This window comes from Lynx rufus, unplaced genomic scaffold (assembly GCF_022079265.1).
Source record: "Lynx rufus isolate CCGP_SWC_20201006 ecotype Redwood Valley unplaced genomic scaffold, mLynRuf1.p SCAF_10, whole genome shotgun sequence".
NCBI lineage: Eukaryota > Metazoa > Chordata > Mammalia > Carnivora > Felidae > Lynx > Lynx rufus.
Genome location: NW_025814824.1, coordinates 76,038,267 through 76,063,970, shown reverse-complemented (window position 1 = coordinate 76,063,970; position 25,704 = coordinate 76,038,267). Strand labels below are relative to the sequence as shown.

At 42.4% G+C, this 25,704-nt stretch overlaps 1 protein-coding gene across 1 annotated transcript in view; it reads right to left on the bottom strand.

Moving 5' to 3' along the window:
* The window catches only part of PAPPA (pappalysin 1), a 238,700-nt gene that overhangs the window by 121,725 nt on the left and 91,271 nt on the right, over positions 1-25,704 (bottom strand). The window contains exons 8-9 of the mRNA XM_047099683.1: positions 6,888-7,016; positions 1,619-1,710 (exon numbers count right to left, since the gene is read on the bottom strand). Of these exons, the coding sequence (XP_046955639.1) occupies positions 1,619-1,710; positions 6,888-7,016 (221 nt within the window). The remainder of the gene's footprint in view (positions 1-1,618; positions 1,711-6,887; positions 7,017-25,704) is intronic.

Here is a 25,704-nt window from a genome sequence, read left to right as displayed (position 1 = left end):
TCCCAGCATGACTGGAGAGTGATGCTGGGTGTTGCAAAGATAGCGACAAAGGCAAATAGCTCATAGGGATGGGAAATAGTCACACACCTTGGAAATCACACAAGTCATGGGCAGGTAAGGCCCTTAGAGACCACCTACCTCAATCCTTTCAAGTTTACAGGAGATAAACTGAGGCCCAGACTAGAGAAGCAACTTGGCCAGTGTTAGGCAGCAAATTGTCAGCACAGTGAGAACTTTGGGTTTTCTTAATTTTCAGCCCAGGCTCCTTCCACCATACCACTATGCTGACATCACGTTTTTACCATGGACCATACCCAGATCGACAGAAAACAACCTTCTGTCATTTAGAAACCCAAGGTCCTGCCTGGAAATTCTCCTCCCGTTTTTCCTTCCTCCATGTCTTCCTTGGCTTCCATCCACGGCAAGCTGTGGGACACCTCTTACTGTGTTGCTGAGCCCCTACCTGGTGCCAGGGAGACAGCAGGTGCTCAATCAATGTGTGTTGAGAATGGAATAAGGGTGAACGTATATGGTGAAGAGCTCACAGTGCTCGCTCACAATCTCTAGGGAGAAGTCAGGTCTAAATGCGTCCCTGTAATGCACTGCAAATGTGAGGACCCGATGACATTTCCTTCCCTTTAGTCTTCCTAGAAAATTGCCTTTCAGTGAGAAATCTTCCCACCAATGTTTTCATCCCCTCAGTAGCTGCCCCTTCCCGCTTCAGATAGAGCACCTCTGTCTTTTGTACTTGCAAATGAATTGTGATTAGTTTTCACCTCCAGCCCAGGGGATTAGCCGGGGGACCTTTGATCTTCAGGTATCGATTTGCATCTTAAAGGAAGTATGATCTCATCTGAGCCAGCTCAAAATTCCATCCCTGCCCCCCAACCCCTGACTGTTTACCAGCCCCGGGCTGGCCGGGGCCTCCCAAGTGGGGCTGTAACAACAAGAACAGCCAGACTCCTAGAGAAGCCAGAGGAAAACAAATTTCCCATCTGACTCAGTGAAGGTGGGAAAAGGACGTTTGCTTTCTAAACACAGGCTGGTCTGCTATTCCTCGAGGTTCTGAGTGTGCAGAGGGGACCGCAGTGGGTCCTGGGTCTTGGCTGGGGGTTGTGCAGCAAACTAAGCTGAGCATGTGCTTAAGAATCAGGCAGAATCAGGTTCAAGCCCTGGCTCTGTCTGTTCTGTCTTCTATCACTTCTAACTCGTGTGATGCTGGACAAGTTTTATCATTTCTCTGGCTTTTGATTTTTCTCATCCCTAATGAGAATAAAAAGCCTTAATAAAAATCTATACTCATAACCATCCTGGAGAGCTGGCAAGAAGAAGGGCTATGAGGTGAAGCTAGACTGAAAAAGAGTTACCAGCAGCCATTGCTGTCATCCAATGGGAACATGAGCTCTGTGAGGGCAGGTGCAAGTGCCCATTTTTGTTTGCTTCCCATTGCTGTATTCCCCAGTGTCTAAAACAAGGTCTGGCCCACAGGAGGCATTCAGCAAATATTTGTAATACAAAGGAGTAAATCACCATTAGTCATAAGTACTGCTGTTACTGAAGTGGCTATTCTGCACGGTCCCCTTCTCCAGCTAAGCCCAAAGAAATGACGAAGACTTACCAATGCAATTGAAGGAGTCCTCCTTTCGGCAGAAAAGGGAGCAGCCATCCCCATTGAGCTTATTCATATCATCACATTCTTCACCTTGGCTTCTGCAGACCAGGTACAGAAGAGAAATCTGTCAGAGCCGCTTCAGGACCACAGCTGGGCCTGGAAGAGCCCCTCCCAGGCCATGAACATCCCAAGAGGCCTCAGGCCAAATCCCTTGCCCTGTCTGAGTCTCCATTTCTCCATCTTCAAAATGAGACGTGTAAACATATAAATTTGTAAGATCCTACTACATTGGCCTAACTTTGGACTTCCCATGACAAAGCAGAGTTCCTGCCTCAAACTCATTCTCTGAGATCTTGTTATTTAAGTCAGATGGGAGAAAGAAATGGATGAATGGATGAATGAATAAATGAACAGAACTTGCTCCTCTGTGTCTGGAAGATCTTGCTGCCATTTTGAAATGGTGGATTTGAAGGAAATTTCTGAGCTTCTGAAATATCAGCGCTATTCTTCACTATGACTTAACTTACCCCCCCCACATTCCTCCCCCAATGAACTTAAAAATAAAGATTTTTTTTTTCCCAGTCACATGCTTGAGTCTGGTCTTCCTTTCACCAGGAAGTATTGCTCTCTCCATTGGGTATGTCGTTTCATGGCATCAGGAACTCCAAGGGCCTTGAAACTATACTACTGGGAAACAGAAGTGCCTCCTCTTGTTTTTTTTGGTGTTTTGTGGGGTTTTCTGGAATACTTTCTATCACCTAAGAGTGATTCTGCAGAGGTTGGGATGAACAGAAAATGAGCAATGCTTTCTGAATTGGAAGGAAGAGTAAGAGCTGAAGGACTGAATGGATTGCCACTACCTGGAAAATCCCCATCCATTGAGAAACAGAAAACTTGGTGTTAGATCCCCTTGTTCCAAACCATCTCTACTTGACCATTTAAATCAATTAAGACTACAAAAAAAGTTAAAATTCCATTCCTCAGTCGCCATAGCCACGTTTCAAGTCCTCGAGAGCTGTACTCGAGAGCTAGTGGCTCCTGGGCTGGACAGCACAGAATATGTTTCCATCACTGCAGAAAAATCCACTGGACAGTGCTCTTCCAGATGCTGAGTCTCTGTTTTCCCACAGGTTCAAATGGAGATCATTAAACTTGCTCCTTAGAGCCAGCACAAGGACAGAATGTAACTTAACATGGTTGGCATGGTGCATGACATACAGTAGATGCTTGGGGAATCACGGATCCCATTCCCTCTTAGTCCTGGGAGGTCTCTGCAGAGTGTGTGGCAGCTGTCCCTCCCTCCCCAGAGACCAGCTGGGACCTGTCACAGCATGGGAGAGGCCTCAGACTTTTCCTTTCACCCGGGCAATTAACACTGGGAAATGTTTGTTGCTTTTAGGAGGTGTTGGAGTAGCAGGATGGTGCCTTGCAATCAATCCTTAGGATGGCTGGGCCATCGCACTAATCACTGAGGAGGCACTCAAGTTCTCCCCTGTCTGCAAACCTAGGAGCCAGGGAGAAGGGAATTCCGTATTCCAAGCTGGGCCCATATTCCCAATCACTGCCAGTGAATCTCTTGTGTTTCTTAGCTATCTCATGGGTTATCTAGGGAGAGGTTTTTTTTTTTTTTTTTTTTTTTTTTGAACCTGGGCTGGTTTCCCAAAGCCACAAAGAACACATCTAACCCGCCTTCCCTCACCACCCAAACAGTATGTTCTCTTGGTTCAAGCAAAACATTGGTGTTACCACAAATATCTTCTAGGCATGATAGATCTATCATTAGATAGAGTTTCTGAGAAACCTCCTTTGACCTCCCAAGCTGGAGTGGATGGCGGTCTTCTCTGTGTCCAAAGCCACCAGGCTCCATCTATGATAGCACTTGTCAAACTGACCACCTCTGCCCATTTACCTGACAGCCCCCCTACATTGGGCTTTCAGATGTCAAAGGAAGCGACAGCCTTTGTCATCCTAGCCCCGCAATGCCAGGCACAGTGCCTGGGGTACAACAGAGAGCATGTAGCTATTCCTTTACTTGTTAGTTTTGTAGGGTTGCTGGTCACAAGGTGAGGCAATGGTGAATCCCAATGAGAACATGGGCTCTGGGTTCACATCTAGGTTCTGCTCTTTCCCGGGTATGTCAGGTTGAGAAAGTCACTAGAATCTTTGTACATGAGTTATCTCTTTTGTAAAGTATGGTAATAGAACCTGTTTTATATGGATGCTGTTCATGTGGTTTCACATGGAGATAATAGGGTAGCACAATGCTCGTGCATAGCGGAGGCTCAAAAAAGATTTATGAGTATTATCATTATATTCATCCAATGCTTTCATCCATTAGGGGCCTCATGAAGTGTTTAGTCTATCTGAATAACTTTGCAAATTCCCTTAAATATACATAGTAAATTCACATGTATCATCCCATGAAAAATCCAATTAGCTAAGATGATATTCCTCCTTTTCCTCAAAGTTTTTATTTGTTTGTTTTTGCCCAGGGAACCATCCATCAACTGCATTTGGTTTTCTCCAAAGCATGTCAACAAATATTTGGTACCTGTAGGTAACTTAGAAAATATTTGATGTCTGTGTAGGATACCAATTCTAGGTAAAAGTACTAAAAAAACTTTATTAAAAATACTACTTATATTAATAATAATTATAGTAGTAATAATAATAATAGTTTTAGATCAGCAAGAAGAATGATATTGTTCGCAGTATTTTACCAATACATCTCCATCTGGCTCCAAAATGAACAGACTGAGTTATAGGTCAGGTTCTACATCTGGTGAGTTTCTTTTTTTATTCTTTGTGCTCAATTAGAAAATCCCAAATCACAATTACGGGTTGTCAGCAATGACCGCAAGTGTTTCCTGGATATTCTGGATGCGCAGCTCAGTCTTAGACCCACAATGATGGGGCACTTTCCCTGGAGACTGCCTTGTTCAGTCGCTCAGTACTCCATCAGAACAGCTGTGTCAAGAGCCAGAAGTTGATGTCTTAATGTGGGAGAGAACAGTGAAAGGCTTCCCTTTCCCCAGTTGCATTACATTAAGCACTGGAAACTGTATCTTCATGTTTAGTTGTTGCATTTGGATGGGATTTTAAGTGCACAGGACAACATATCAGGAGTTTCATTCTCCGACCAATGAGGAGCTTTATCTTCTATGCTTCATGAGTCAAACTCTTGGACATCAGGTGATTTGTACCAAAATTCAACACTTAAAAATCCTTATATTATCTCCTTAATATTAAAACCTTGATAATTCATGCTTCGTAATTATAGCTGCAGGACATTTAAGACATGGATATATATCCCTGAGATATGTCATTTCAGCAATTCACTTGAAGTTGTGCAAATAATCATTACTGGCCTTGCCAGTGTCTATATTAAAAGAAAGCATCATTTTTTCATTCCCCAAACTGGAATTAGTACCTTTCTTGTCATAGCCCATATACTTCAGTCTGTGGGGGTGGTTGAAACTTGGACATTCTTTCTGCACAGCACGTTGAAAAGATGTAACATGCTGGCCGTCATCTGATCATATATGCAACATTCAATATTTCCTTCAATGGAAGTCATGACTAGAAAGCAAACTGCTGGCCAGTAACTGATGTCTGTGTGGATGGGTATTCATGTGCAAATGCTGTACTTGCACAACTGTGTTATCCTTGCTAGCCTGGCCGGTCCTTTCATCCCAAAGCAGGTTTCCAATTTACATTACATGCCACACGATCATCGGTACCAAATTAAATTGCTCTTCCCCTCCAGCACCAGAGTCAATGATGAACTGAAAGAAGGAGTCATCTAGCACTTTTCTTTCATATATGTACCACACCTATGATTCATGGTCTGCATATCAGCGGTTTCATCCAACTGTGAAACAAATTCTCTTTACGGCGCCCCTCCCCCTACAGAAACAGTCACTGCAATGCCACATTGCACAGATATTATGTGACACCCAACAGCGCCATTTAATGATGGGATTTCGCCAATAGCTTGTTTGTCCTCTCCATATGTGACGTTTATCATTAAAATTAAACCTGCCGACGATTTTAGAAGTCTCTTAGCATTAGTACAACTTGCAACCACGTTAGCAATAAGGAACACAAAGTTAGCAATAAGAAACTTAACTGCAAATGATTTCTGGTCCCTTTTTCACCTCTAGGGAAAAAACTATTCGATGATGTGCCAGAAAACATTTTTGTGCTAATTTTGGAGGAAAAAACTCTTAAGAGGAGGTTTATTTTATTTTTTTGAAAAAATTTTTATTATTTTTTTTAAATTTTTTTTCAACGTTTATTTATTTTTGGGACAGAGAGAGACAGAGCATGAATTGGGGAGGGGCAGAGAGAGAGGGAGACACAGAATCGGAAACAGGCTCCAGGCTCTGAGCCATCAGCCCAGAGCCTGACGCGGGGCTCGAACTCACGGACCGCGAGATCGTGACCTGGCTGAAGTCGGACGCTTAACCGACTGCGCCACCCAGGCGCCCCAAAAATTTTTAAACAATGCAAGACTCTTGATGGTTTCTTGCCCCTATTTCACAGTTGTGCAATACCTCACCCTGTGGACAAGGGGATAAATGGACTGATGACCCAATAAAATCCATGGTGTAGACATGCAGCTTTCTATTTTCTACTCACGCTTTTCCTTTTTGGCTGCTCATGTGGAGTCTTTACACTTTCTGATTCCTTTGCCCCCCTGCACTTATTTATGTTCATGTTCAATATTCACCCTGGAGTGCTGTTTACCACATGTGGTTTCAGCATTATAGCAAGTTAGGATATTTTGTTATTTTGATGAGCCTATGATCCATTTTGTAAATTGTTACTATAACACGCTACAACAGAAATAACAAATAAATACACAGGTTTTAACAACTTGAAACAGTAGCCAGCAAAGAATATAAAAGTGTTTTGACCTGGATGCACAGCGTCCTGTTAGCTGAATGTGGGCTGGGATGGAAAAGACAAACAGAACCCTTAGAGTCAACATAAAACAACTGTAAGTAAGAGCATACTGTAGTAAGTACATGACAGTAGTCCTGTCAGAATCATATTCTATATTACATACTCGAGAAACAGATGTGTTCCAAGAAGAATCACTGCTTTTCTTTTGAGGCCAGCAAGCTACTTGCAGACAGGCTGCTGGGCATTGCTGGGAACTCACAGCTCACACATTGTAGAGTATCTCATAAGCTCTTCTATGTAGCACCCCGACCATCTCGCGGCCTGGTTAACATCACTCCCTCCCCTTTCATTAATGAGATCTACTTACTTCTGGATAATGCCGTCGCCACAATACCCACTCCCGTGGATGTATACAGCGGCAGGTGATGGCTCACTCTCTTCACTTCCCGAAATGGTGATGACCCAGTATTTGTACACACTGCCAAGACTGAGATCCCTGGAAAACAAAGAAGACTGTTAATGAAGATGATCAGCTACACAGACACAATTCTGGGGGCAGACAAAATTGATCCCCTTGAGGATATTCTATCAGTCCTGCTTACTTTTGAAAGCACACATACATTAAGTCATCCAATCATTTTTATCATCTGCTATGGTTAAGACACTCGCCTACGCATGACAGACCACACCAGAACGAACAGCAATAATAACTAGCACCAATTGACACATGACTGTGAATATTACTAGATACATTTTGATCTTTAATTTAACCTTCACAATAACCCTGGTGGGTAAGAGTCGGATGGTATGTGGCCCAAAATGAGAGTGTCTGGGAGAGAAACTAAATGGGATAAGCAGACAGAGTGGGGAAAGTATCATGCCAGATTCTGTGGGCACAGTCCGCTCTTTCCCCCTCATTTCAGGAACTCAACAAAACCCCATTACGTGTCAGTAAGCCCCTTCCTTATACTGCACATCCACTGGTTGTCCTTCTCCCCACCTCCTGCTCCTCTCCGTGTGTCTCACTCTAGACTAAAAGGAGCAACCATAGCAGCATCCATTAACTGACTGTCAGGCTTGGGGCTACACACGTGCTGTGTATTTTCTCATTTGAGATCAAAACAACCCTACGTGTGTACGAATATTTTCATGTTTATTTTACAGATGATAAATCTGAGGCATTGAGAGGTTAATCAACTTGCTTACAATCATATGCTACTAAATAATATCCTGCATTCTGCCTCCATAATCCCTAGGTTAGGCCTGTTTTAATAATCTCATCCCTTGCAATGGGGATTCTGTCCTGAAATTGCAATTCCAGGCACTGGTGCCTGCCAGATTCTCAGTTTGCCTAGCCTGCATCTCCCCTCTGCTCTTCAGACCTCCCAGGGCAGTGCGTGTTCGACTTCCTCACACTCAACCTTATCACCAGATTTCCACCCTCCCCTTCATTAGCCCGTCTCAGCTCCCTGCTTGAATTCATCCTGCCACCAAACCTGGCTACTGGCAATTATCCTCCAAGGCAAAGATACATTTATGTCAATTCCACGTGACAAAATCACCACCCCCATTTCGTTGTTGACCATTTTCAAAGGGCAATGTTATTCCTCTTTTTATCTCCCCCCGCCCTCGGATTAATTATTTACTTTTTAAGAATAAAAAAAGTGTCATGGGGAAAAAAAAATCCCACAAAATGATAATGAAGAGAATTCCTATCAGATTCCAGAGTTGGGGGGTGGGATTTCATAAACAAAAGGATGATGTCAAAAAATCTCAAGTTCTCCTGCCCATCTGTTGTTTCAGCTGCTGTTAGGGCTGGGGCTGTTTGGATAAGGCCAATAAGATAACAGGTGCAGAGGCAATGGACAGACAGTGTCTCCCAAATCTCAACACAACGATGAGTATGAGTTTATGAGCACTGGAGGACTCTGGTAAGGAATATAGCCTTCCTGAGAATGTTGGACTTGTTGCCCAAAAGAGACTTTGTTTTGGCAGTGCTAGAGCAAAAAGCACTATTGAGGGTAGACTAGAAGTCCCTGGGGATTCCATTAGCGTTCTGTTAATGAAAGCTAGGTGGTAAAATGCATACAAATATTGAGCTATTATATGTATGAATATACGAATTAACCATTGCCTTGTAAACTTCTGGAATGCTGATTTGGTGAAACAGGCTTTCTTTTTTTCTTTTTAAAAAAAGCTTTTTAGGTATTTTAGCCACCTCTAGATCAACAAATGTACACTTTTTTCTGGTGGTACTTCTAAAACTGAATATCGTGGTGTCGGGCAGAGTGGCTTTCCTTGGGGGAAGGGGAGAGCGGGGTCTTCCCAGGTGATACATGGAGACACAACATAAGGAAGCCACACATTCTACTGTATATTCATCTTCCTCTAAAATATGGAGGCATGTTTTACATTAAACAAATGTGGCCGTGTTATGAAATAAAAAAAGAAATTTTCTTCAGGCTACATCTCAGGCCACTGGGGGCATATGGTCACTGTCTGAACTAGATGGAGCTCTTCTGTGGAAAGCAGGAGGGTGTGAGAAGTACATCTCTACGTTGTGTTTTTCCTTGTAGTGTGTGTCACAAATGACTTATGGCTGGTAATATTTAAGGTACTCTGCTAATATTTGTGAATGTTTTCCGCCTCCCCCCTACGCTGCCCTCCTTGCTCCCCTATTCCTCCTCCTCCTTCTCAATAAACACAAGTCTGAGGCAAGCAAACACGTGTCTCTATCCTGGCTTCGTCACTTACGAGCTCAGAAGTCACAGGCAGGTTGCTTCACTGCCCTGAGCCTGTTCTAAATTAGTCATGAACCTGACCTCATGGCATTTTCTTACAGATTGAATGTGAAAACATATATAAAGCACATATGTGCCCAGCCTCTGATGGTTAACAAATTTTAACCCATCACTATTAATGCTTAAGTATCAATATTCTCATTCACTGGAGTTATGCTATGCTCTCTTCAGTAGAAGGGATGGAGTGACAGATAGCTACATGTAACCTTGGTTAGGTAAACCCACAAGTTGCACGTGCCACAGCTTAGTGGAAAGTCTCTTTTCTGCCACATCACGTGGCTACAACACCCTCAGTGCCTGCAGCTTGCTCTCCCTCCACGTGGCTATTCCAACTTCTGAAAATTCTGGACCCCAGAAGGTTTGTCTTACCCAGGGGCAAAATCTGTCTCCCTATAACTTCCGCTCACACCTCCTTCTTACCCACTAGCATCACACAGAACACATCTGATTGGTAGGGAGACCTTGATAAGCCTCCTTCTTCCAACTGTGTGTGCACAGCCCATGTATCATTACCTCCCAGAAGCCTGACAGCAGCTCTTGGAAGGAAGGGTTTTTATCCCAAGTTTCCAGATAGGAAAAGAGAAGCCCAAGTCACTACTTTGGTGAAAAGGCAGGGAAAGGAGAGCAGTGCTGCTGCTATTAAAAGATTATGTTTTCCCACTGAAGAATCCTTGTGATAAAACTACATTTCCTCCATGTTGAAGTCAAAATTAATACTGAGGGCTCTTTTCTCAAGAATCTAGGTAGAAAATAATTCTTTTTTTTTTTTTTTTTTTTTTGGTCGTTTTTTTTTTTTTTTAATTTTTTTCAACGTTTTTACTTATTTTTGGGACAGAGAGAGACAGAGCATGAACGGGGAGGGGCAGAGAGAGAGGGAGACACAGAATCGGAAACAGGCTCCAGGCTCTGAGCCATCAGCCCAGAGCCCGACGCGGGGCTCGAACCCACGGACCGCGAGATCGTGACCTGGCTGAAGTCGGACGCTTAACCGACTATGCCACCCAGGCACCCCAATAATTCTTTTTTTTTTAACGTTTATTTATTATTGAGAGACAGAGAGAGACAGAGCATGGGCATAGGAGGGGCAGAGAGAGGGGGAGACACAGAATCTGAAGCAGGCTCCAGCCTCTGAGCTGTCAGCACAGAGCCCGACACGGGGCTCGAACTCATGGACCGTGAGATCATGACCTGAGCTGGAGTTGGTCGCTTAACCGACTGAGCCACCCAGGCACCCCTAGGTAGAATAGAATTCTTATGGAAGGACAAGCTAGTGACCTCTGAAGCCTTTGCTGGAGGTTAGGACCCATTTCGCGCTTGGTCTAAAAGTGGGACATTGATGTCAAGTTGTTCCCTTTAGTTGCTCCTGATACCACCTGGTCTTACCCTGTCACTTAAACTCCTTATCCTGGGCCTCCCACATCCATCAGACTCTAGCCTCTGTCCCTCTTCCCCAGCCCAGAAGCTTCCGAGTGATTCCTTCTGCATCCCTGCTGCGGCCAACATCTCAACCTTGATGCCTGAACCATTCTGTGGTATCTCCCTTTTCCAGAACTGCCAACACCATCAGAATTTTATGAGATCCAGAGCCACTCTTCGGTTCAAAATCTCATTTAGAGCAGCGAGGGGCATCACACCGCCAAGCCAAAACTCCCTATTTACTCTTTGCTTGGAACTAAAATGTTACCACTTCCTCTGAAACGTGATTAATTGCATCACTTCTGATTTATTTCACAGGATTCTCAGTGTCATTTACTTACTTTTTTTAAAAGCTAAACCTCATTAGCAGTTAATGGTCAATTCTTCAAATTGCATCTCAGATTAATTTCATCAGTCCAGCTAATAAATGTAAATTGCAGTCTTGAAATGGGATGAGATTGCTTGGCTACTTTTGAGGTGTTGTTTTATGCACCCTTAGTATGACTTCTTTTGAAAAAAAAATTAACATTTAGCATCGTTCTTTCACAAACCTCTCAAATGACGTATCAGCCTTTGGTTCACCTTTCTGGCAATTATAAAAGAAAACAGTGGCATTTCTAATTGGTATGATATTTCAGTATCCTCCTCAGAAATGTCATATTGATGGTAATGTGGATCAGATCGGGAGCCCAATCTTTTAATTTTTATTCCATTTTTATTTTTTTTAAGATTTTATTAAAAAAAATTTTTTATGTTTATTTATTATTGAGAGAGCAGGACAGAGAATGAGCATGGGAGGGGCAGAGAGAGGAGGAGTCACAGAATCCGAAGCAGGCTCCAGGCTCTGAGCTGTCAGTACAGAGCTCAACACGGGGCTCGAACTCACCAACTGCGAGATCATGACCTGAGCCGAAGTTGGACGCCCAACTGACTTAGCCACCCAGGTGCCCCTTTAAAGATTTTATTTTATTATTATTTTTTTTTTAATTTTTTTTCAACGTTTATTTTTTTGGGGCGAGAGAGAGAGACAGAGCATGAACGGGGGAGGGGCAGAGAGAGAGGGAGACACAGAATCGGAAACAGGCTCCAGGCTCTGAGCCATCAGCCCAGAGCCTGACGCGGGGCTCGAACTCACGGACCGCGAGATCGTGACCTGGCTGAAGTCGGACGCTTAACCGACTGCGCCACCCAGGCGCCCCTAAAGATTTTATTTTTAAGTGATCTCTGCATTCAACATGGGGCTCGAAACTGTAAGTTCGAGGTCAAGAGTCACATGTTCTACCAAATGAGCCGGTCAAGTACCTTGAGGTCCCAATCTTAGAGTAGAATTTAGTTATAGACTATTGCCATATAGTCTATAGACTATTGCCAGATTATGAAATCATGATCTTGAAAATATTAATATGGACATAAATATCCATAAGGAGGCTAAGCACCATCTCACCTAGCTTTTGGCAAAAATGTGTACTTCTTAAAGTGTTGGTGTGTAGTTTATATCACATGTGACTGGTCCACGAAAACCCATCTGAAATCTACAGGCACGTCACTTCACTTCTTCAGGTCTGTTTTTCTACCTTCTAATCAGGATATAGGACTCTTGCCCCATACCCACGCAAAAATGAAATGAGAATATAAAAGTGCATCAGCAGAAAAGAGGGATCGAGAGCCTCACTGCACTATGCACATATCCCATTTTGCTGCTCCCAGGAAAAGCTCTAAAGCCTCTTGATTACTCTTTATCGACCCCTATTGTTTCCATCTTATAGCGTTCACTGATCACAGTCTGTCTCTCCAAACTGTGTCATGCTTCTTTGAAACTCCTTCCTCTGCAATAATTACAGCGACTGTCATTTCCGTTTGTTGCCTGTTTATCATATACTTGTCACGATGCTTAGTATTTTCTATGAATCATCTCATTTAATCCAAACAACATTTTCTTGAATAATTATTATTATCTCCCTTTTCAGTTGTTGAAAGTCGTATTTAGGAAGGTTGACCTACTGCCCACAGTGACATTGCTTTTGGGACAGAGACTTGAGCCAGGTCTATCTAACTCCATCCCAAGACAGCACTTTCTGGAAGTGGAAGCTGTTATGAACAGAGAAAATACCGCAGAAAAGTTCAAAGACCTAGTTCTGAACCAAGTAGAGTCCACATACAAAGACCACTTTGAAAGTTGTAGGGCTTAGGAGAAATACAAACATTCCCTTAAACATTACCACTACCACAAGCCATTTCCTGTCTCTGAACTGTCTCTGTCTCTTCATCTATGAAATGGAAAGCTCGGGAGAAAGACAATCAACTTTGCAATGCATATTCCTAATTTAATGAGAAATGTAGTTTTGTATTTTTCTGTCATGAGCTTTTCCACCAGCTAGAAGCCGCCTCAGCAGTTAGAACTGTGCACTGAGAATGGGTATAGTTCAAGACCTACCACCAGATTGTCTGAGCTGGACGACATGGTGGGGGGGCACCACCTAGGATGCATCTGGCTGAGGAAGAGCCCAAGTATTCCAGTTCTGCCCTGGGCCAAGGATCAGAGGGTAATACCCAAGCACTTTGCATACCAACTACCAGCCAAGAATGGGAAGAGAAGGAAAACACTTTCTGAGCCTGAGATGATGTACCAAGGAACTTTATACATATGACTATTACTGTCTTAACGAGAAAATATATCAGTTAGATAGAAAAGTATAGAGAACACTATAAAATAAAAGTCCCTAGGCTCACTACCCAGCTTTGTCAAATTATAACACTTCGCCATATTCCCTTCATCTCTTATTTTTGTTGTAAAAAGAAATAAAATATACTATTTTGTGTATTTGCTTTCAACCCACCTGTGTGCTCCACCTGTATCCCATTTCTCTATCATGAATGTTTTCATACATATGCATTGTTTTGCGTATTTTAAATTTCATAAGTGTTTTAATACCCTATTTATCAATATGAAGCTGACATTTTTTTGTGTCTAGCATTATTTTTTGAAATTGTACACACTGATACATAAAATTATACACATTGATACATGCAGCTCTAGCTCATTATTTTCTTTTTTTTTTTTTTTAATTTTTTTTCAACGTTTATTTATTTTTGGGACAGAGAGAGACAGAGCATGAACGGGGGAGGGGCAGAGAGAGAGGGAGACCCAGAATCGGAAACAGGCTCCAGGCTCTGAGCCATCCGCCCAGAGCCCGACGCGGGGCTCGAACTCACGGACCGCGAGATCGTGACCTGGCTGAAGTCGGACGCTTAACCGACTGCGCCACCCAGGCGCCCCTAGCTCATTATTTTCATTGATGTAAATATTATATTGTATGAATATACCACACTTCATTTGACCATTCTTTTCTTGATGGACATCTAGGTGGTTTCTATTATTATTGCCACCATTAATCCTTTTTGTTTGCTATTTCCAATAATGTGACTTTAAACATTGGGTCCATTTTCCTTTGCACACAGAACAAAAGTTTTCTGAAAGAAATGTATCTAAAGTAGGATCTCTAGGATGAAGGTAATCGATTGCATCTTCAACTTTGTAGATACTGCCAAATTATTCTCCCAAATGGTTATACCAATTAAGTCTGTTGCCTACAACAGACTTCCAAATGCTCCAGGTCTGTGTCAGCACTTGATTCTGCCAAACATTTTTTGCCAATCTGATGGATATTAAAATATCATTTAATTACTGCTGCATTTTGCCTTTCCCTGATTACTAACAAGGCTGAGTATCATTTCATGTGTTTGTTGACCACATAGGTTTCCATCCATGTTACTTGCTTGTTCATCACTTTTGCCTGTTTTAATTGTGTTCTTTTTTTTTTCTTTTTCTCTATTGCCATGTAAGTATATTTACGTACACTGCGTACTAATCCTTTATAATTAAAGGTACTGCAAATACTATTTCTAGGTCTGTGACTCCTCTTCCTTTTATTCTGTTTATGCTGCTTTGTTGAGCAGAATTTTTAAATCATCTCCTTCACGATTTGTCCTTTTTATATCTTGGTGAATAAATGTTTCTTTCTGCCAAGGTCATAGCATAGTCACCTCTATTTCTTTTGAATAGTTTTAAGGTTTTTATTTTCACATGTATGGCTTTAATCACGAACAATATAGGTTTTCAAGTGGTGTGTGATAATGATTGTTTTCCCCTCAAATACGGATGAGCCACTGGCCCAGTATTATATATGTAATAATCCTTTTGCTACTGAACTGCAATACCACATCTGCCATATATCATTCCATACTTAGGTAAGTTTGTTTCTGGGTAATCTTGTTTCATTGGCCTATTTTTTCCCATCACCTTATCAATAGCACTTTGTCTTAATATCCAGAGTTTTATAAAAGTCTTGATTTATGCTACAAGTCCATTCTATACTTTGGTTTTCCCCTTCAAAAGACCCCTGAGATCTTCCACGTGAATTCAAAGTTTCATTTTTTAAAATGCCTGTTGGGATTTTGATTCCAATTTCATTGAATTTATAGACGTATTTGAGGGGGAAAGACATCTTTATGGTATTGTATCCTCCCATTTATACACACACTTCATCTTTTTATTTATATAGGTCTCCTTTTATGGTTTCAGTAAAGTTTTAAAGCTTTCTTCATAAAAATTGTGATGACATTTTATTAGGAATATATACCTAACTTTGAGCATTTCTAGATGTCAGCACTATAGTAAATGGTAGCTTTAATCTATGTATCTATCTACCTATCGATCCATCTACTCACACACATATACACACATGTACCTGTATATCTGTATTTGTATTCTCATATTTGGAGACTAATAAAATAACTCAGTTTTACAAATTGATATTATATTTAGATGTCCTCATAGACCGTTTTGTTAGTTATGCCTACTGTATTTCAGTATATATCCTTTAGGAGATTAAGGATGTACCTTTCTATTCCAAGATAACACTGTTTCATTTGCTTTGTCTTGTTTTGATCATAAAGGGGCCTGATTTTAACTAGAGACTTAAATTCTGCATCTAGTAAGACAACCTTGTTTTAGAAACATCATCTCATATGCTACTATTGTGAATTACTGGAATTCAGAGACCATCTAACATTAGAGTCTCTTCTTATTCTGGGATAATCCCGCCTATGTACAACGTGCATGTTTGTGTGAAGGCAGAGGTTTTAATATATTGCTGAATTCTGTATGCTAATATCTTACACACGTCTTTGGCTTCTTGGTCATATATTTAAATTACCAAAAAGTTTTACCTTTGTCATTTAATTATCTATTTATTTATGTATTTATTCATGTATGTATATATGTACGTATTGTATCATGGGGATAATGTTTTATGTGACACTGATTCTTTTGATTTGTTGTTTTCTGGCCTATGACATGGTAAATTGAAAAAGTATGTTCTACATATCCCAGAAAAAAAATATGTATATAATTTAATTCAGTAGCAAGGTTCTACACACTTTTATCAGATGAAACATTTTTTTGTGTTGTTCAAAATCTTCTAGATCATTATTTTAGCTTGCTTGATCTATTAATTATTAAGAAAGGTGTGTTAAAATATCATAATATCACTGATTCATCTCTCTTTTACGTAAGTCATTTTTTATTTATACATTTTCAGGTCATGTTATTTGGTATATTTCAGCTCAAAATCGTTACATAATTTCCTTTCATCATTTATATGGTGACCTCTATATCTTAGTAAGATTTTTTGCCTCGATGTTTCCTTTATCTGATGAATATTAATTAGTTTTGCTTAGTATTTGCCTGGCAAATATTTTCCATTCCTTTACCTTTCACCTTTCAGTGAACTTATCTTTAGTTAAGTCCAACCTGAGAACCTTCAGAGGTGACTTCAATCCGATTAGTAGAAGGACTATTGTATCAGATTTATTTTTCACATCTTGTTTGGGCTTTTTAATGATCATTCCTTTTTTTTTGCATATTTGTTTCCCCTCTTTCTTGCCTTCATTTGGATTTGTTGGATTTCTTTATTTCTGCTCTCTCCCCTTCTCAGTCCATCTAATCTTTGCAGACTGTATTTTCCAATTATATTTCTTTTTCTCGTTTACTCTAATATACTAATGAATATGCATGTTTGTCACCAAGATCAAACTTCAACAAAAACCTTGGTGTGGACTGCTGCCCCTTCTCTGGGTGTCTTGTTTACTTTTTTTATGTTTTAAATTTTGACACAGGAACTCACGTTCATTAGGTTTTAATCTGTGGGAATCACATGTCTCCTGTGTCAAATCTATATCCTCCTAGAATGATTTCAAGTTCACTTCTAGGTACCCCTGGAACATCACTAACCCAGAACCTTTTCCCTTCTCTCTCTTCCTCTCCCTCTTTTTTTTTTTCCTTCCTCAGTAGTTTCCCAGGTCAGGCATTTCCAGACAACGGTGTGCAGTATAAATTCAAATCTCAATCTTTGTGAGGTTTAGGCCATATGCATATATAGTTTCGCCTAGTACACCTTTTCACCATGCATGTAGACTTTCAGGGGTCACCACTGTGTCCTGAAGGCCTTAGGTACAATTCCTCACCTTGAAGAGCTGCAGGGCCCAATCTCTTCTGCTATGATAAGCAAGAATACTCAACCCACTCAGTTGCCAAAACTGATGATCGTCCCTTATCCCAGTTATGGTGGTAAAACATCAGCGTTGGGGCTCACCTGTCTAATTCTCAATTTCATCTTATCTCTTGCCTTGGCCACACATTTTCCTGCTTTCCTGCTTTTCAGTCGCCCATACTAAAGGATGATACTTGTATCGGTTACATTTTCATCTAGAATGTCCAGATGGATGTTTTGTATTAGAAACACCTTTAGATTAGCTCCTTCACCAAATTTCTTCATGCTATTCCTAATATAAACTTGAAAGGTAGAAGGCATTTATTTGCATTGTTCAGTTGAGGCCCAGCATAATGTAGTGACCTGCCCCAGGTCAGGGAGATAACAATTGTAAAGCAGAATTTAAACCATGCTGTTTGACTCTAGAACTTCTGACCTTTCTATGACATTGAGTGGACTCCTGAGATAAGCTCATGGTAGTAAGCAAGATATTAATACCCAATCCAAGTACAGAAGACTGAAACTATCTGAAGATAAGACAAACTCCTCTTCATAGTCCTAAAGCCTTCTAGGAAGCTGCAATGCAGACTGGATTACATTTTATTTCCTCTGTAGACTTGTAGAGGAAACTAGCTTCAGTTCTAACATATCTTTAGGGTAAGAGCTGACCTTTTTTTCTTAATTGAGAAGTGACAGCATATTATCATAATTGCTTTATTTTTTCCTAACCATAAAGAACACTCACGTTTCTTTTAACAAATTAGAGCTCTATAAGAAAGAATTAAAAACCAAGGCAAATCTTCTCAAATTCCATCACCACCCTGAGGCAGGCTACCAAGAACATTCTGGTCAGCATCCCTTCCCGTATCTTTGTACATATAAATGCGTACACATAATATGTCCCGTGAATGTAAGATCCAAATCTATCTTCACTGATTCATCTTTGCTGTTTACAAAAAAGGGGTATAGGAGAACTAAATCGAGCTAGTGAGCTCTACACTAGATAATTACATTTATGGCTTTGACCACCTTTTCAAATTCTGGATAAATATACAGTAAAACCTTGGTTTTTGTGAGCATATTTTGTCCTGGAAACATGTTTGCAATCCAAAGCACTTTTATATCAAAGCAAATTTCAGGAACCATTGGCTCAGTTCTGATTATGTGATGTTTGGTGTCACATACTACTCATATTGCAAGACATCGCTCATTTATCAAGTTAACATTTATTAGAAATGTTTGCTCGTCTTGAAGGACACTTGCAGAACAAGTTACTCGCAATCCAAGGTCTTACTGTATTTATATCATTTCATTTATTCATCCATTTATTTGTGCAAAGAGCATTCATTGAGTACTCCCAGCTTCTTGTGGGTCTGGGATTCAAAGGTCAATAAACTAGGGCCCTGCCTTTAGGATGCTCATAAGCTTTGGGGGGAAAAAAGTCAATGGACGGCTTTGACACAGCCTAAAAAGTGTAGGGGCTGTGGGAGCACAGAGTGACATCTGACCCAGGCTGAAGAGGAGACAGCCTGAGAAGACTTCCCAAGGGAGGTTTACTGGCTTGACTGGAGAAAGGGAAGGAGGAACCAGGTCAGGAAAAGGAGAACAATGGCCTTCTAGGCAAATGATATAATCATATTTGTTTCCAGGAACCCTCTTGCACTGTTGGTGGGAATGCAAACTGGTGCAGCTGCTCTGGAAAACAGTGTGGAGGTTCCCCCCAAAATTAAAAATAGTATCTACCCTATGACCCACCAATAGCACTGCTAGGAATTTACCCAAGGGATACAGGGGTACTGATGCATAGGGGCACTTGTACCCAAATGTTTATAGCAGCACTTTCAACCATAGCCAAATTGTGGAAAGAGCCTAAATGTCCATCAACTGACGAATGGATAAAGAAGATGTGGTTTATACATACAATGGAATACTACTTGGCAATGAGAAAGAATGAAATATGGCCTTTTGTAGCAACATGGATGGAACTGGAGAGTGTTATGCTAAGTGAAATAAGTCAGGCACAGAAAGACAGACACCATATGTTTTCACTCATATATGGATCCTGAGAAATTTAACAGAAGACCAGAGGGGAGGGGAAGGGGGGAAAAAGTTACAGAGAGGGAAGGGGGCAAACCGTAAGAGATTCTTAAATACTGAGAACAAACTGAGGGTTGATGGGGGGTGGGAGGGAAGGGAAGGTGAGTGATGGGCATTGAGGAGGGCACCTGTTGGGATGAGCACTGGGTGTTGTATGGAAACCAATTTGACAGTAAATTACATATAATAAAAAAATCATATTTGTTTCATGGAACACCATTTTGATAGCAGTGTAGATAACTGATTTAAGGGAAAACGTGTAAAGGGTTATGTGGTTGGTAGGGAGACCAAATATCCCCCATGGAAAGAACGATGCAGGAGCGGATGAGTGCCTATCAAGTTTTTGGCCCCATGCTAGATGCCATGTCCTATTTTGTTTAAAGAGAAATGAAACTTACAACAAAATATTTTTCCTCACTAAATACCTCTGGAGCTGTGTGTAGCCCTCTCTAAAGAGTTTCTTTCTTAACATGCATACATTAAGGTTATATACACTCAGTTTTGTGCCACATAACAACATATTCTTTAATTCCAATGTTGTCTGGGTATCACCCTGAATTCTTAAGAGAACACTTTACTTTTGTTCTAGGCTGAGTGCCACTTTGGTCTTATTTTATACCAGGAGAGGGTGGTCATTAAGGATTTGGGATGGAGAACACCACATGTCCTTGGGGAAAAAACAGCTCGAAAGGCAGAGTCTGGCATCACTGTGGATGCCCCCATCCTACATGTCAGGAAAAATGACCATAGTTCTTCCATTAACTTTGGTTGTGATTTTGGATGAATCGGTTTTCCTCTCTGGACCTCACTTTTCTTCTGCTATGGAAGGAAGGAAGGAAAGAAGGAAGGAAGGAAGGAGAGAGGGAGGAAGGAAGCAAGAAAGGAGAGAGAGACAGAGATGGGGAGGGAGGGAGGAAGGAGAGAGAGGGAGGAAGGAGAGAGAGGAAGGAAGGAAACGAAGGAAAGAAGGAAGAGGGAGGGAGGGAGCGAGGGAGAAGGAAGGAAGGAAGGAAGGAAGGAAGGAAGGAAGGAAGGAAGGAATAAAGGAAGAGACAGAGGGGGGAGGGAGGAAGGGAAGGAGGGAGGAAGGAAGGAAAGGAAGGAAAAAAGGAAAGAGAGAGGGGGAAGGAAGGAAGGGAGGGCAGGAGAAAAAAAGAAAGCATGTATGGAGTTTCTGGTAGGACTCATCCCAAAGATGAAGATACCATCATTGGTTTCAAAGAGTTCAAAGGCCCAAAGGAAAGATAAATCAAGTACAGGATGGGTATAATCTAAGGTAGAGTTCGAATAGCCACCAATACAGAGGGGAACCAAATAGTGGCTGGAAGGATGCAAAAGGCTTAGGGAGACTTCTGACTTTTGCCTTGTTACCAAGACAATATCCATCACTTATTCCTCCTGGCGACCAGTATGAGCTCCAAACCATAGTCTGGATGAAACTAATGAGAATGTGATGGCAGGGGTCTGCGGTCCACTGGGCTTCCCGATCCCTCCCAGTGGGGTTCCGGTCTGTCCCCCTCACACAGGTAACACAAAGCTCATTCTTTTCATGCTTGCTACACTGCCCCCACTCTGTCCACAGCTCAGGAAGGAGCAAATGTATATATGCAACAGATTAATTCCAGCAGCCTTTGATAGAATTGTCTAAAGATCTGCCCTGGTACCAATTTAAAACACAGTAGCAAATTTAATAAAACTAACAGTTTTCAGCCAAGGCCTTTGTTATTTTGTTTTAATCATCTTTTACCACCAATTGAAATGATTTTCTACTTTTCTTGGTGCAATGACATAAAATACAAGGGAAAGAATGGAGGGACAATGTGGAAATTATAAAAGATTCAGAGCTTCAAATTCTGGGATAAGGTAACGGCAGTGCTGAGGTTTAGCTGGCTGTCTGTGTCAGGCACAGATCGGAAGGGAAGACATTTGCCAGTTTGGGGAAAACACCACACCTGGATAGCATTAAAGAAAGGGGAGAGGAAAGATCTACAAGGGACTCTTGTTTTTCCTGAATGCAACCAAAGGCGATGTGTGACGGCTTCCCCAAACACCCCTGCTGGTGATGGACAGGTCTCTTGATTACAGAGCTGGGGATTGTGACAAGTTGACCGGTCGCCTAGGCCTCTGGGAGCCAAAACACCAGCTACGGTTGGAGGTAAACAAGGCATGCGGCACAGTGTGAAAATCGAGGCCAAGTAGGGGCCAGGGAGTCGAGCGGAGGGACCCAGTGACAGCTGGTGATTGAGGGGCACTAACTGAACACAGTTGTTGAGGACCAGGGGCCAGTAGGGAAAGCAATGTCCTTTCTCCTCCCTGTGGCCTCTCTGGGTGGCCAGCAATTTTATTACTGGTAGAGGGCAAGCCCAGCAGCATTTTCGAATCTGGCACCACATCTAAAACCCTTTGGGGGCTGGGCTTCTCTTTCTTCTCTCCCCCCAGCCCGCCCACCCCATGAATGCTTTGGGTTCGGTGAAAGCCGGCGTGCAGTCAGCAGACTACATTTCCCCTCAAATTTTGAAACCCATGTGCACTTGGGGAAAATGTAATCCTTATGTTTCTGATTCATTTACACTTAACTCATCAAAACGCTATTTTGTAAGAGCTATTTGATGTCCACGAAGCCTTCTAAGCCCTTTTGTAAGCCTTGCGTCTTAGAAGCAGGAAGTCACGTTTCTGACAAGAGGGAGAACTTGAACCTAAAAGGTTGAGTTTGTTTTGAAATGAGGGCGCCTGGAGGGTCACGTGGACCCTGCGCTTGGCCAAATGTGTTCTCTCATTTCCTATACCACCCCCCTCACCAGCGCCAGCTGCCATGACGTGACCGATGTCGGCTCTCTATGACTTCACTCTGAGCATCATCGGAGACTTCTCCGTGATCACAGAAAGCCTGGCTCAAATTTGAGCCCCACGGTTTGGCCAAACTCCAGCACTCTGTTATGTGCGGGAAGGACCACCTGGACTGGGAGTCAGGAGCCCTTGACTCGATTCCCTGTACTGCCATCACAGGGCTGTCTGCCTCTGAACAAGTGACCTCCTCTCTCTGGCCTTAATTCTCTCAGTGGTCAAGTGTCAGTGCTTCAATGCTCCTTCCAGGTCTGAGAGCTTTTGGGTCTAATTCCTAGATGGGAGGGGGCGTGAGCACTTGAGAATGCTCTCTGCTTAAAAATCTGGAGACAGAGCTGTAGACAAGGAGTGGAGCTCAGGAAGGAAACACAAAAATGTAGAAACAGGGCTGCATGCCTTCAGATACTACTTATTCCAAGTTTCTAATCGTGGGACGGATATGAGAGTCCAGAGAAGGGGAATGAATCGCCCCAAGTCATACAGAAAATTAATGGCAGAGTTCAACTGTTCTGGTATTTTTGACTAACATCCTTGGATGGAAGTTTCCAAATGTTTCAGTTCATAGTACATTGAAGCTGGGGCAAAAAACCCTACTTCCCACTCTGACAACAAGAATGTGAGAGCCGGCGTTAGCATGGAAGGCGGGGCACTGCTTTGCATGAGGCACAGGGAGGTGGCCTCTGGCTTGTATTAAAGCCCATGAGTGAATGATTAATCCCGGGCAGAAAACAAAGCCCATGCCTTGTAACGTTATAGGCATTAGTGCTACGGAAGATTAACCCCCTGACCCCCCCGGGGGTCCTTTGCAGAACACTGGACTACATTTTGAGAATCAGTGGATGATGAAAACAGGTGGGCTCACAGGTCCTGTCTGCCCATCTCACCACACACACATGCACATACACATGCACACACTCCTACGTGCATGCACACGTGCACACACACTCGTGCGTTCACATGCACACACACACATGCACGCGCATGTGCACATGCACAGGCTCACCTCACTTGCTCCTGAGTCTCTACACAGGGAAGAAATTTTACGGTTCAAAGTGAACTCTAGCTGTGTGCCCGCCACTGATTCATAGCTGGCAACTGGAAGGCACTTTCAAACTGTTCTGCCTCTCGTCCCGACCTACATATGCCTCTACCTCCGCGTTCTGTTTCCGTGATGCCAGTACCCTAGGTGTCTGCCATAACCCACACGCCTGCCTCCTCCCTCTGCCAAGTACGTCCATCCCCTTAGCTCAGTGCGTCCAGTTCTCACCACCCCCACCTCATCTCCTGCTTCAGTTCTGACAACGAACAGTGTCTTACTTACCTGACTGTGTCCAATCTGTGTCCTCACCCCTACATTTACCAGAAAGCCACTCATCACCAAAGAACTATCCTGAAACTAAATCTGATCAGGATCCTCTTACCTAACACTTTGTGGCTCCTTACTACCTACCCTCAGGATGAAGCCCAGCCCCTCCAGTACAGTACTCTAGAATCATCGTTACTGGCTTCTCTCAACCTCTCTGACCTCTTTGCTCATCTGGTCTTCCTTAAATTCCACCCCCCTCACCCCATTCTGCCAGGAGAAAGTAGTGTTAACTCCCATCCCTGACTAAATACCCTGGCCTTGGCTTAGGTCCTACCCTTCTCCCAGAGCTTCTCACTGAGCCTTTAAGCCAAGTGGGGAGCTCCTACCTACATGCTTCTTTTACCATAACACCTTCCTCACTATTTTGTTACCCTTGTTTATCTGTCCACTTCTTCTACTAATTAGATGAAGTTTCTAGAGGGCTAGGACTCCCTTATTGACCGGTTTATTTATCCCCACTGCCTAGGACATGGCCTGTTATAAAGACAGTGCTGAATAAACACCTGTTGAATGAAAGGAAGACTTACTTACATCATCTGGCCCAATACCTTTACTTTAAGGATGAGGAAACTGAAGCCCCAAGAGAAGGGACCATGCTATAAGATTGTCTTTGGTCTTTCTGATTCTCTGGTAACTAATCCATCTTGGAAATTAAAAGAGAGGCCTCATACCATATATCATCTGCATCATCACGAATTTCTGGCTTTATTGTTATGTCACAGGGTTTCTTCATGCATGCATGCCTACATGCATTTATTTACCTACATTGGCCATCTACTTGGTGCCTGGCCTGGCACCAAAAGCTTAGGCTAATGTGGCAAGTACTGCTAGTCCCCACCTCTAGGGTCTCACTGTCTAGACAAAATGCCACTGACCAGGAGAACCACACTGATACATTCTGAAACAGTCCCAAGGAAAGAGCTTGGTAGGCTCTAAGAGAGAGACAGGATGTTAACAAGGAGTTCTGAGAGCCCCAGCATGTCTAGAAGGCTTTATATAGAACCGGCCAGTCTCTGAGCTCACAGTCCAGACTTGTGGCTAACGGGCCATGCAACCTGCCCCGTCCCCCCCTTACAGCATTAGATGCACTCAGTGCAGATGAGACTTCAAGGAGGGTCCAAACAGGCTGTCAGAGCTAGAAATGTCCTTTGAAGTTATATACCTATGTCTTCATTTTACAGAAGGGAGACTGTGGTCCCTAGATGGGGAGTCACGGATCAGGGTCGGAGCAAGTTTTAGGAAATCAATACTGGAATCCTGGTCTCCTGATTCAAGGGTCAGCACTTTGGTGTTTTGTTTTGTTTTCTTTTTTCCTTCTTCTTCTTCTTTTTTTTTTTCTTTAGCTCAGTTACAGAGATTAAGTGCAATTTTTCTTTCCCATCTTCTAATCCGACAATGAACCTTAGCAACTCTGATGAGAGTTTCATGGGAAATTGATTCATGTATGTGTCTGTGCATGTCTGTTTTTGCCTTTCACACATACTCTCCAGACTGACCCTGGCCAAGAACAAGCCTAATGAAAACCAAACAATAGAAAGAATCATGAACATTTAAATCTTTATGGTTCCCCAAGATTGCATTGTGTTCTTGCAAGACCATTATCTCATTGTTTTTTTTTAGGACACCCCTCATGAGACTGCATGGACATCACCCGCTTTTTCCAGGGGAAACAGCTGAGACTCAAACCACTGAAAGGATCTGGTCAGGGTCACACAGTAAATCAGCCATGTGCTGGTCCGGGAATCAGGTCTCTTAATTTTGAATTCAGACTCTCTAAAATAATGTCTGAGGTTCCTGTTTGCACAGACACAACATAAACCCACTAAGACCTGCCTGAAGGATTCTCATCATATCTGAGCACAGACTGAATGGATTCTGTCCACTCTTCCTGCCAACGTCCAGTGTGAGATAAATTCCTCCATTCTTTCCACATCTGTAATTACTCTGATGGCTGTTATTTTCCTTCTCTTTCCTATTCATGTATTTGTTTGCTTAAAAATCAGGAATTGGAGAAGCACAACTAAAGTCCAGTCCATCCTACCTACCCCAAGGGCAAACAGCGAGAGAACAAAGAAGTAAGTGATATCAAGACACTCATTACAACCTGAT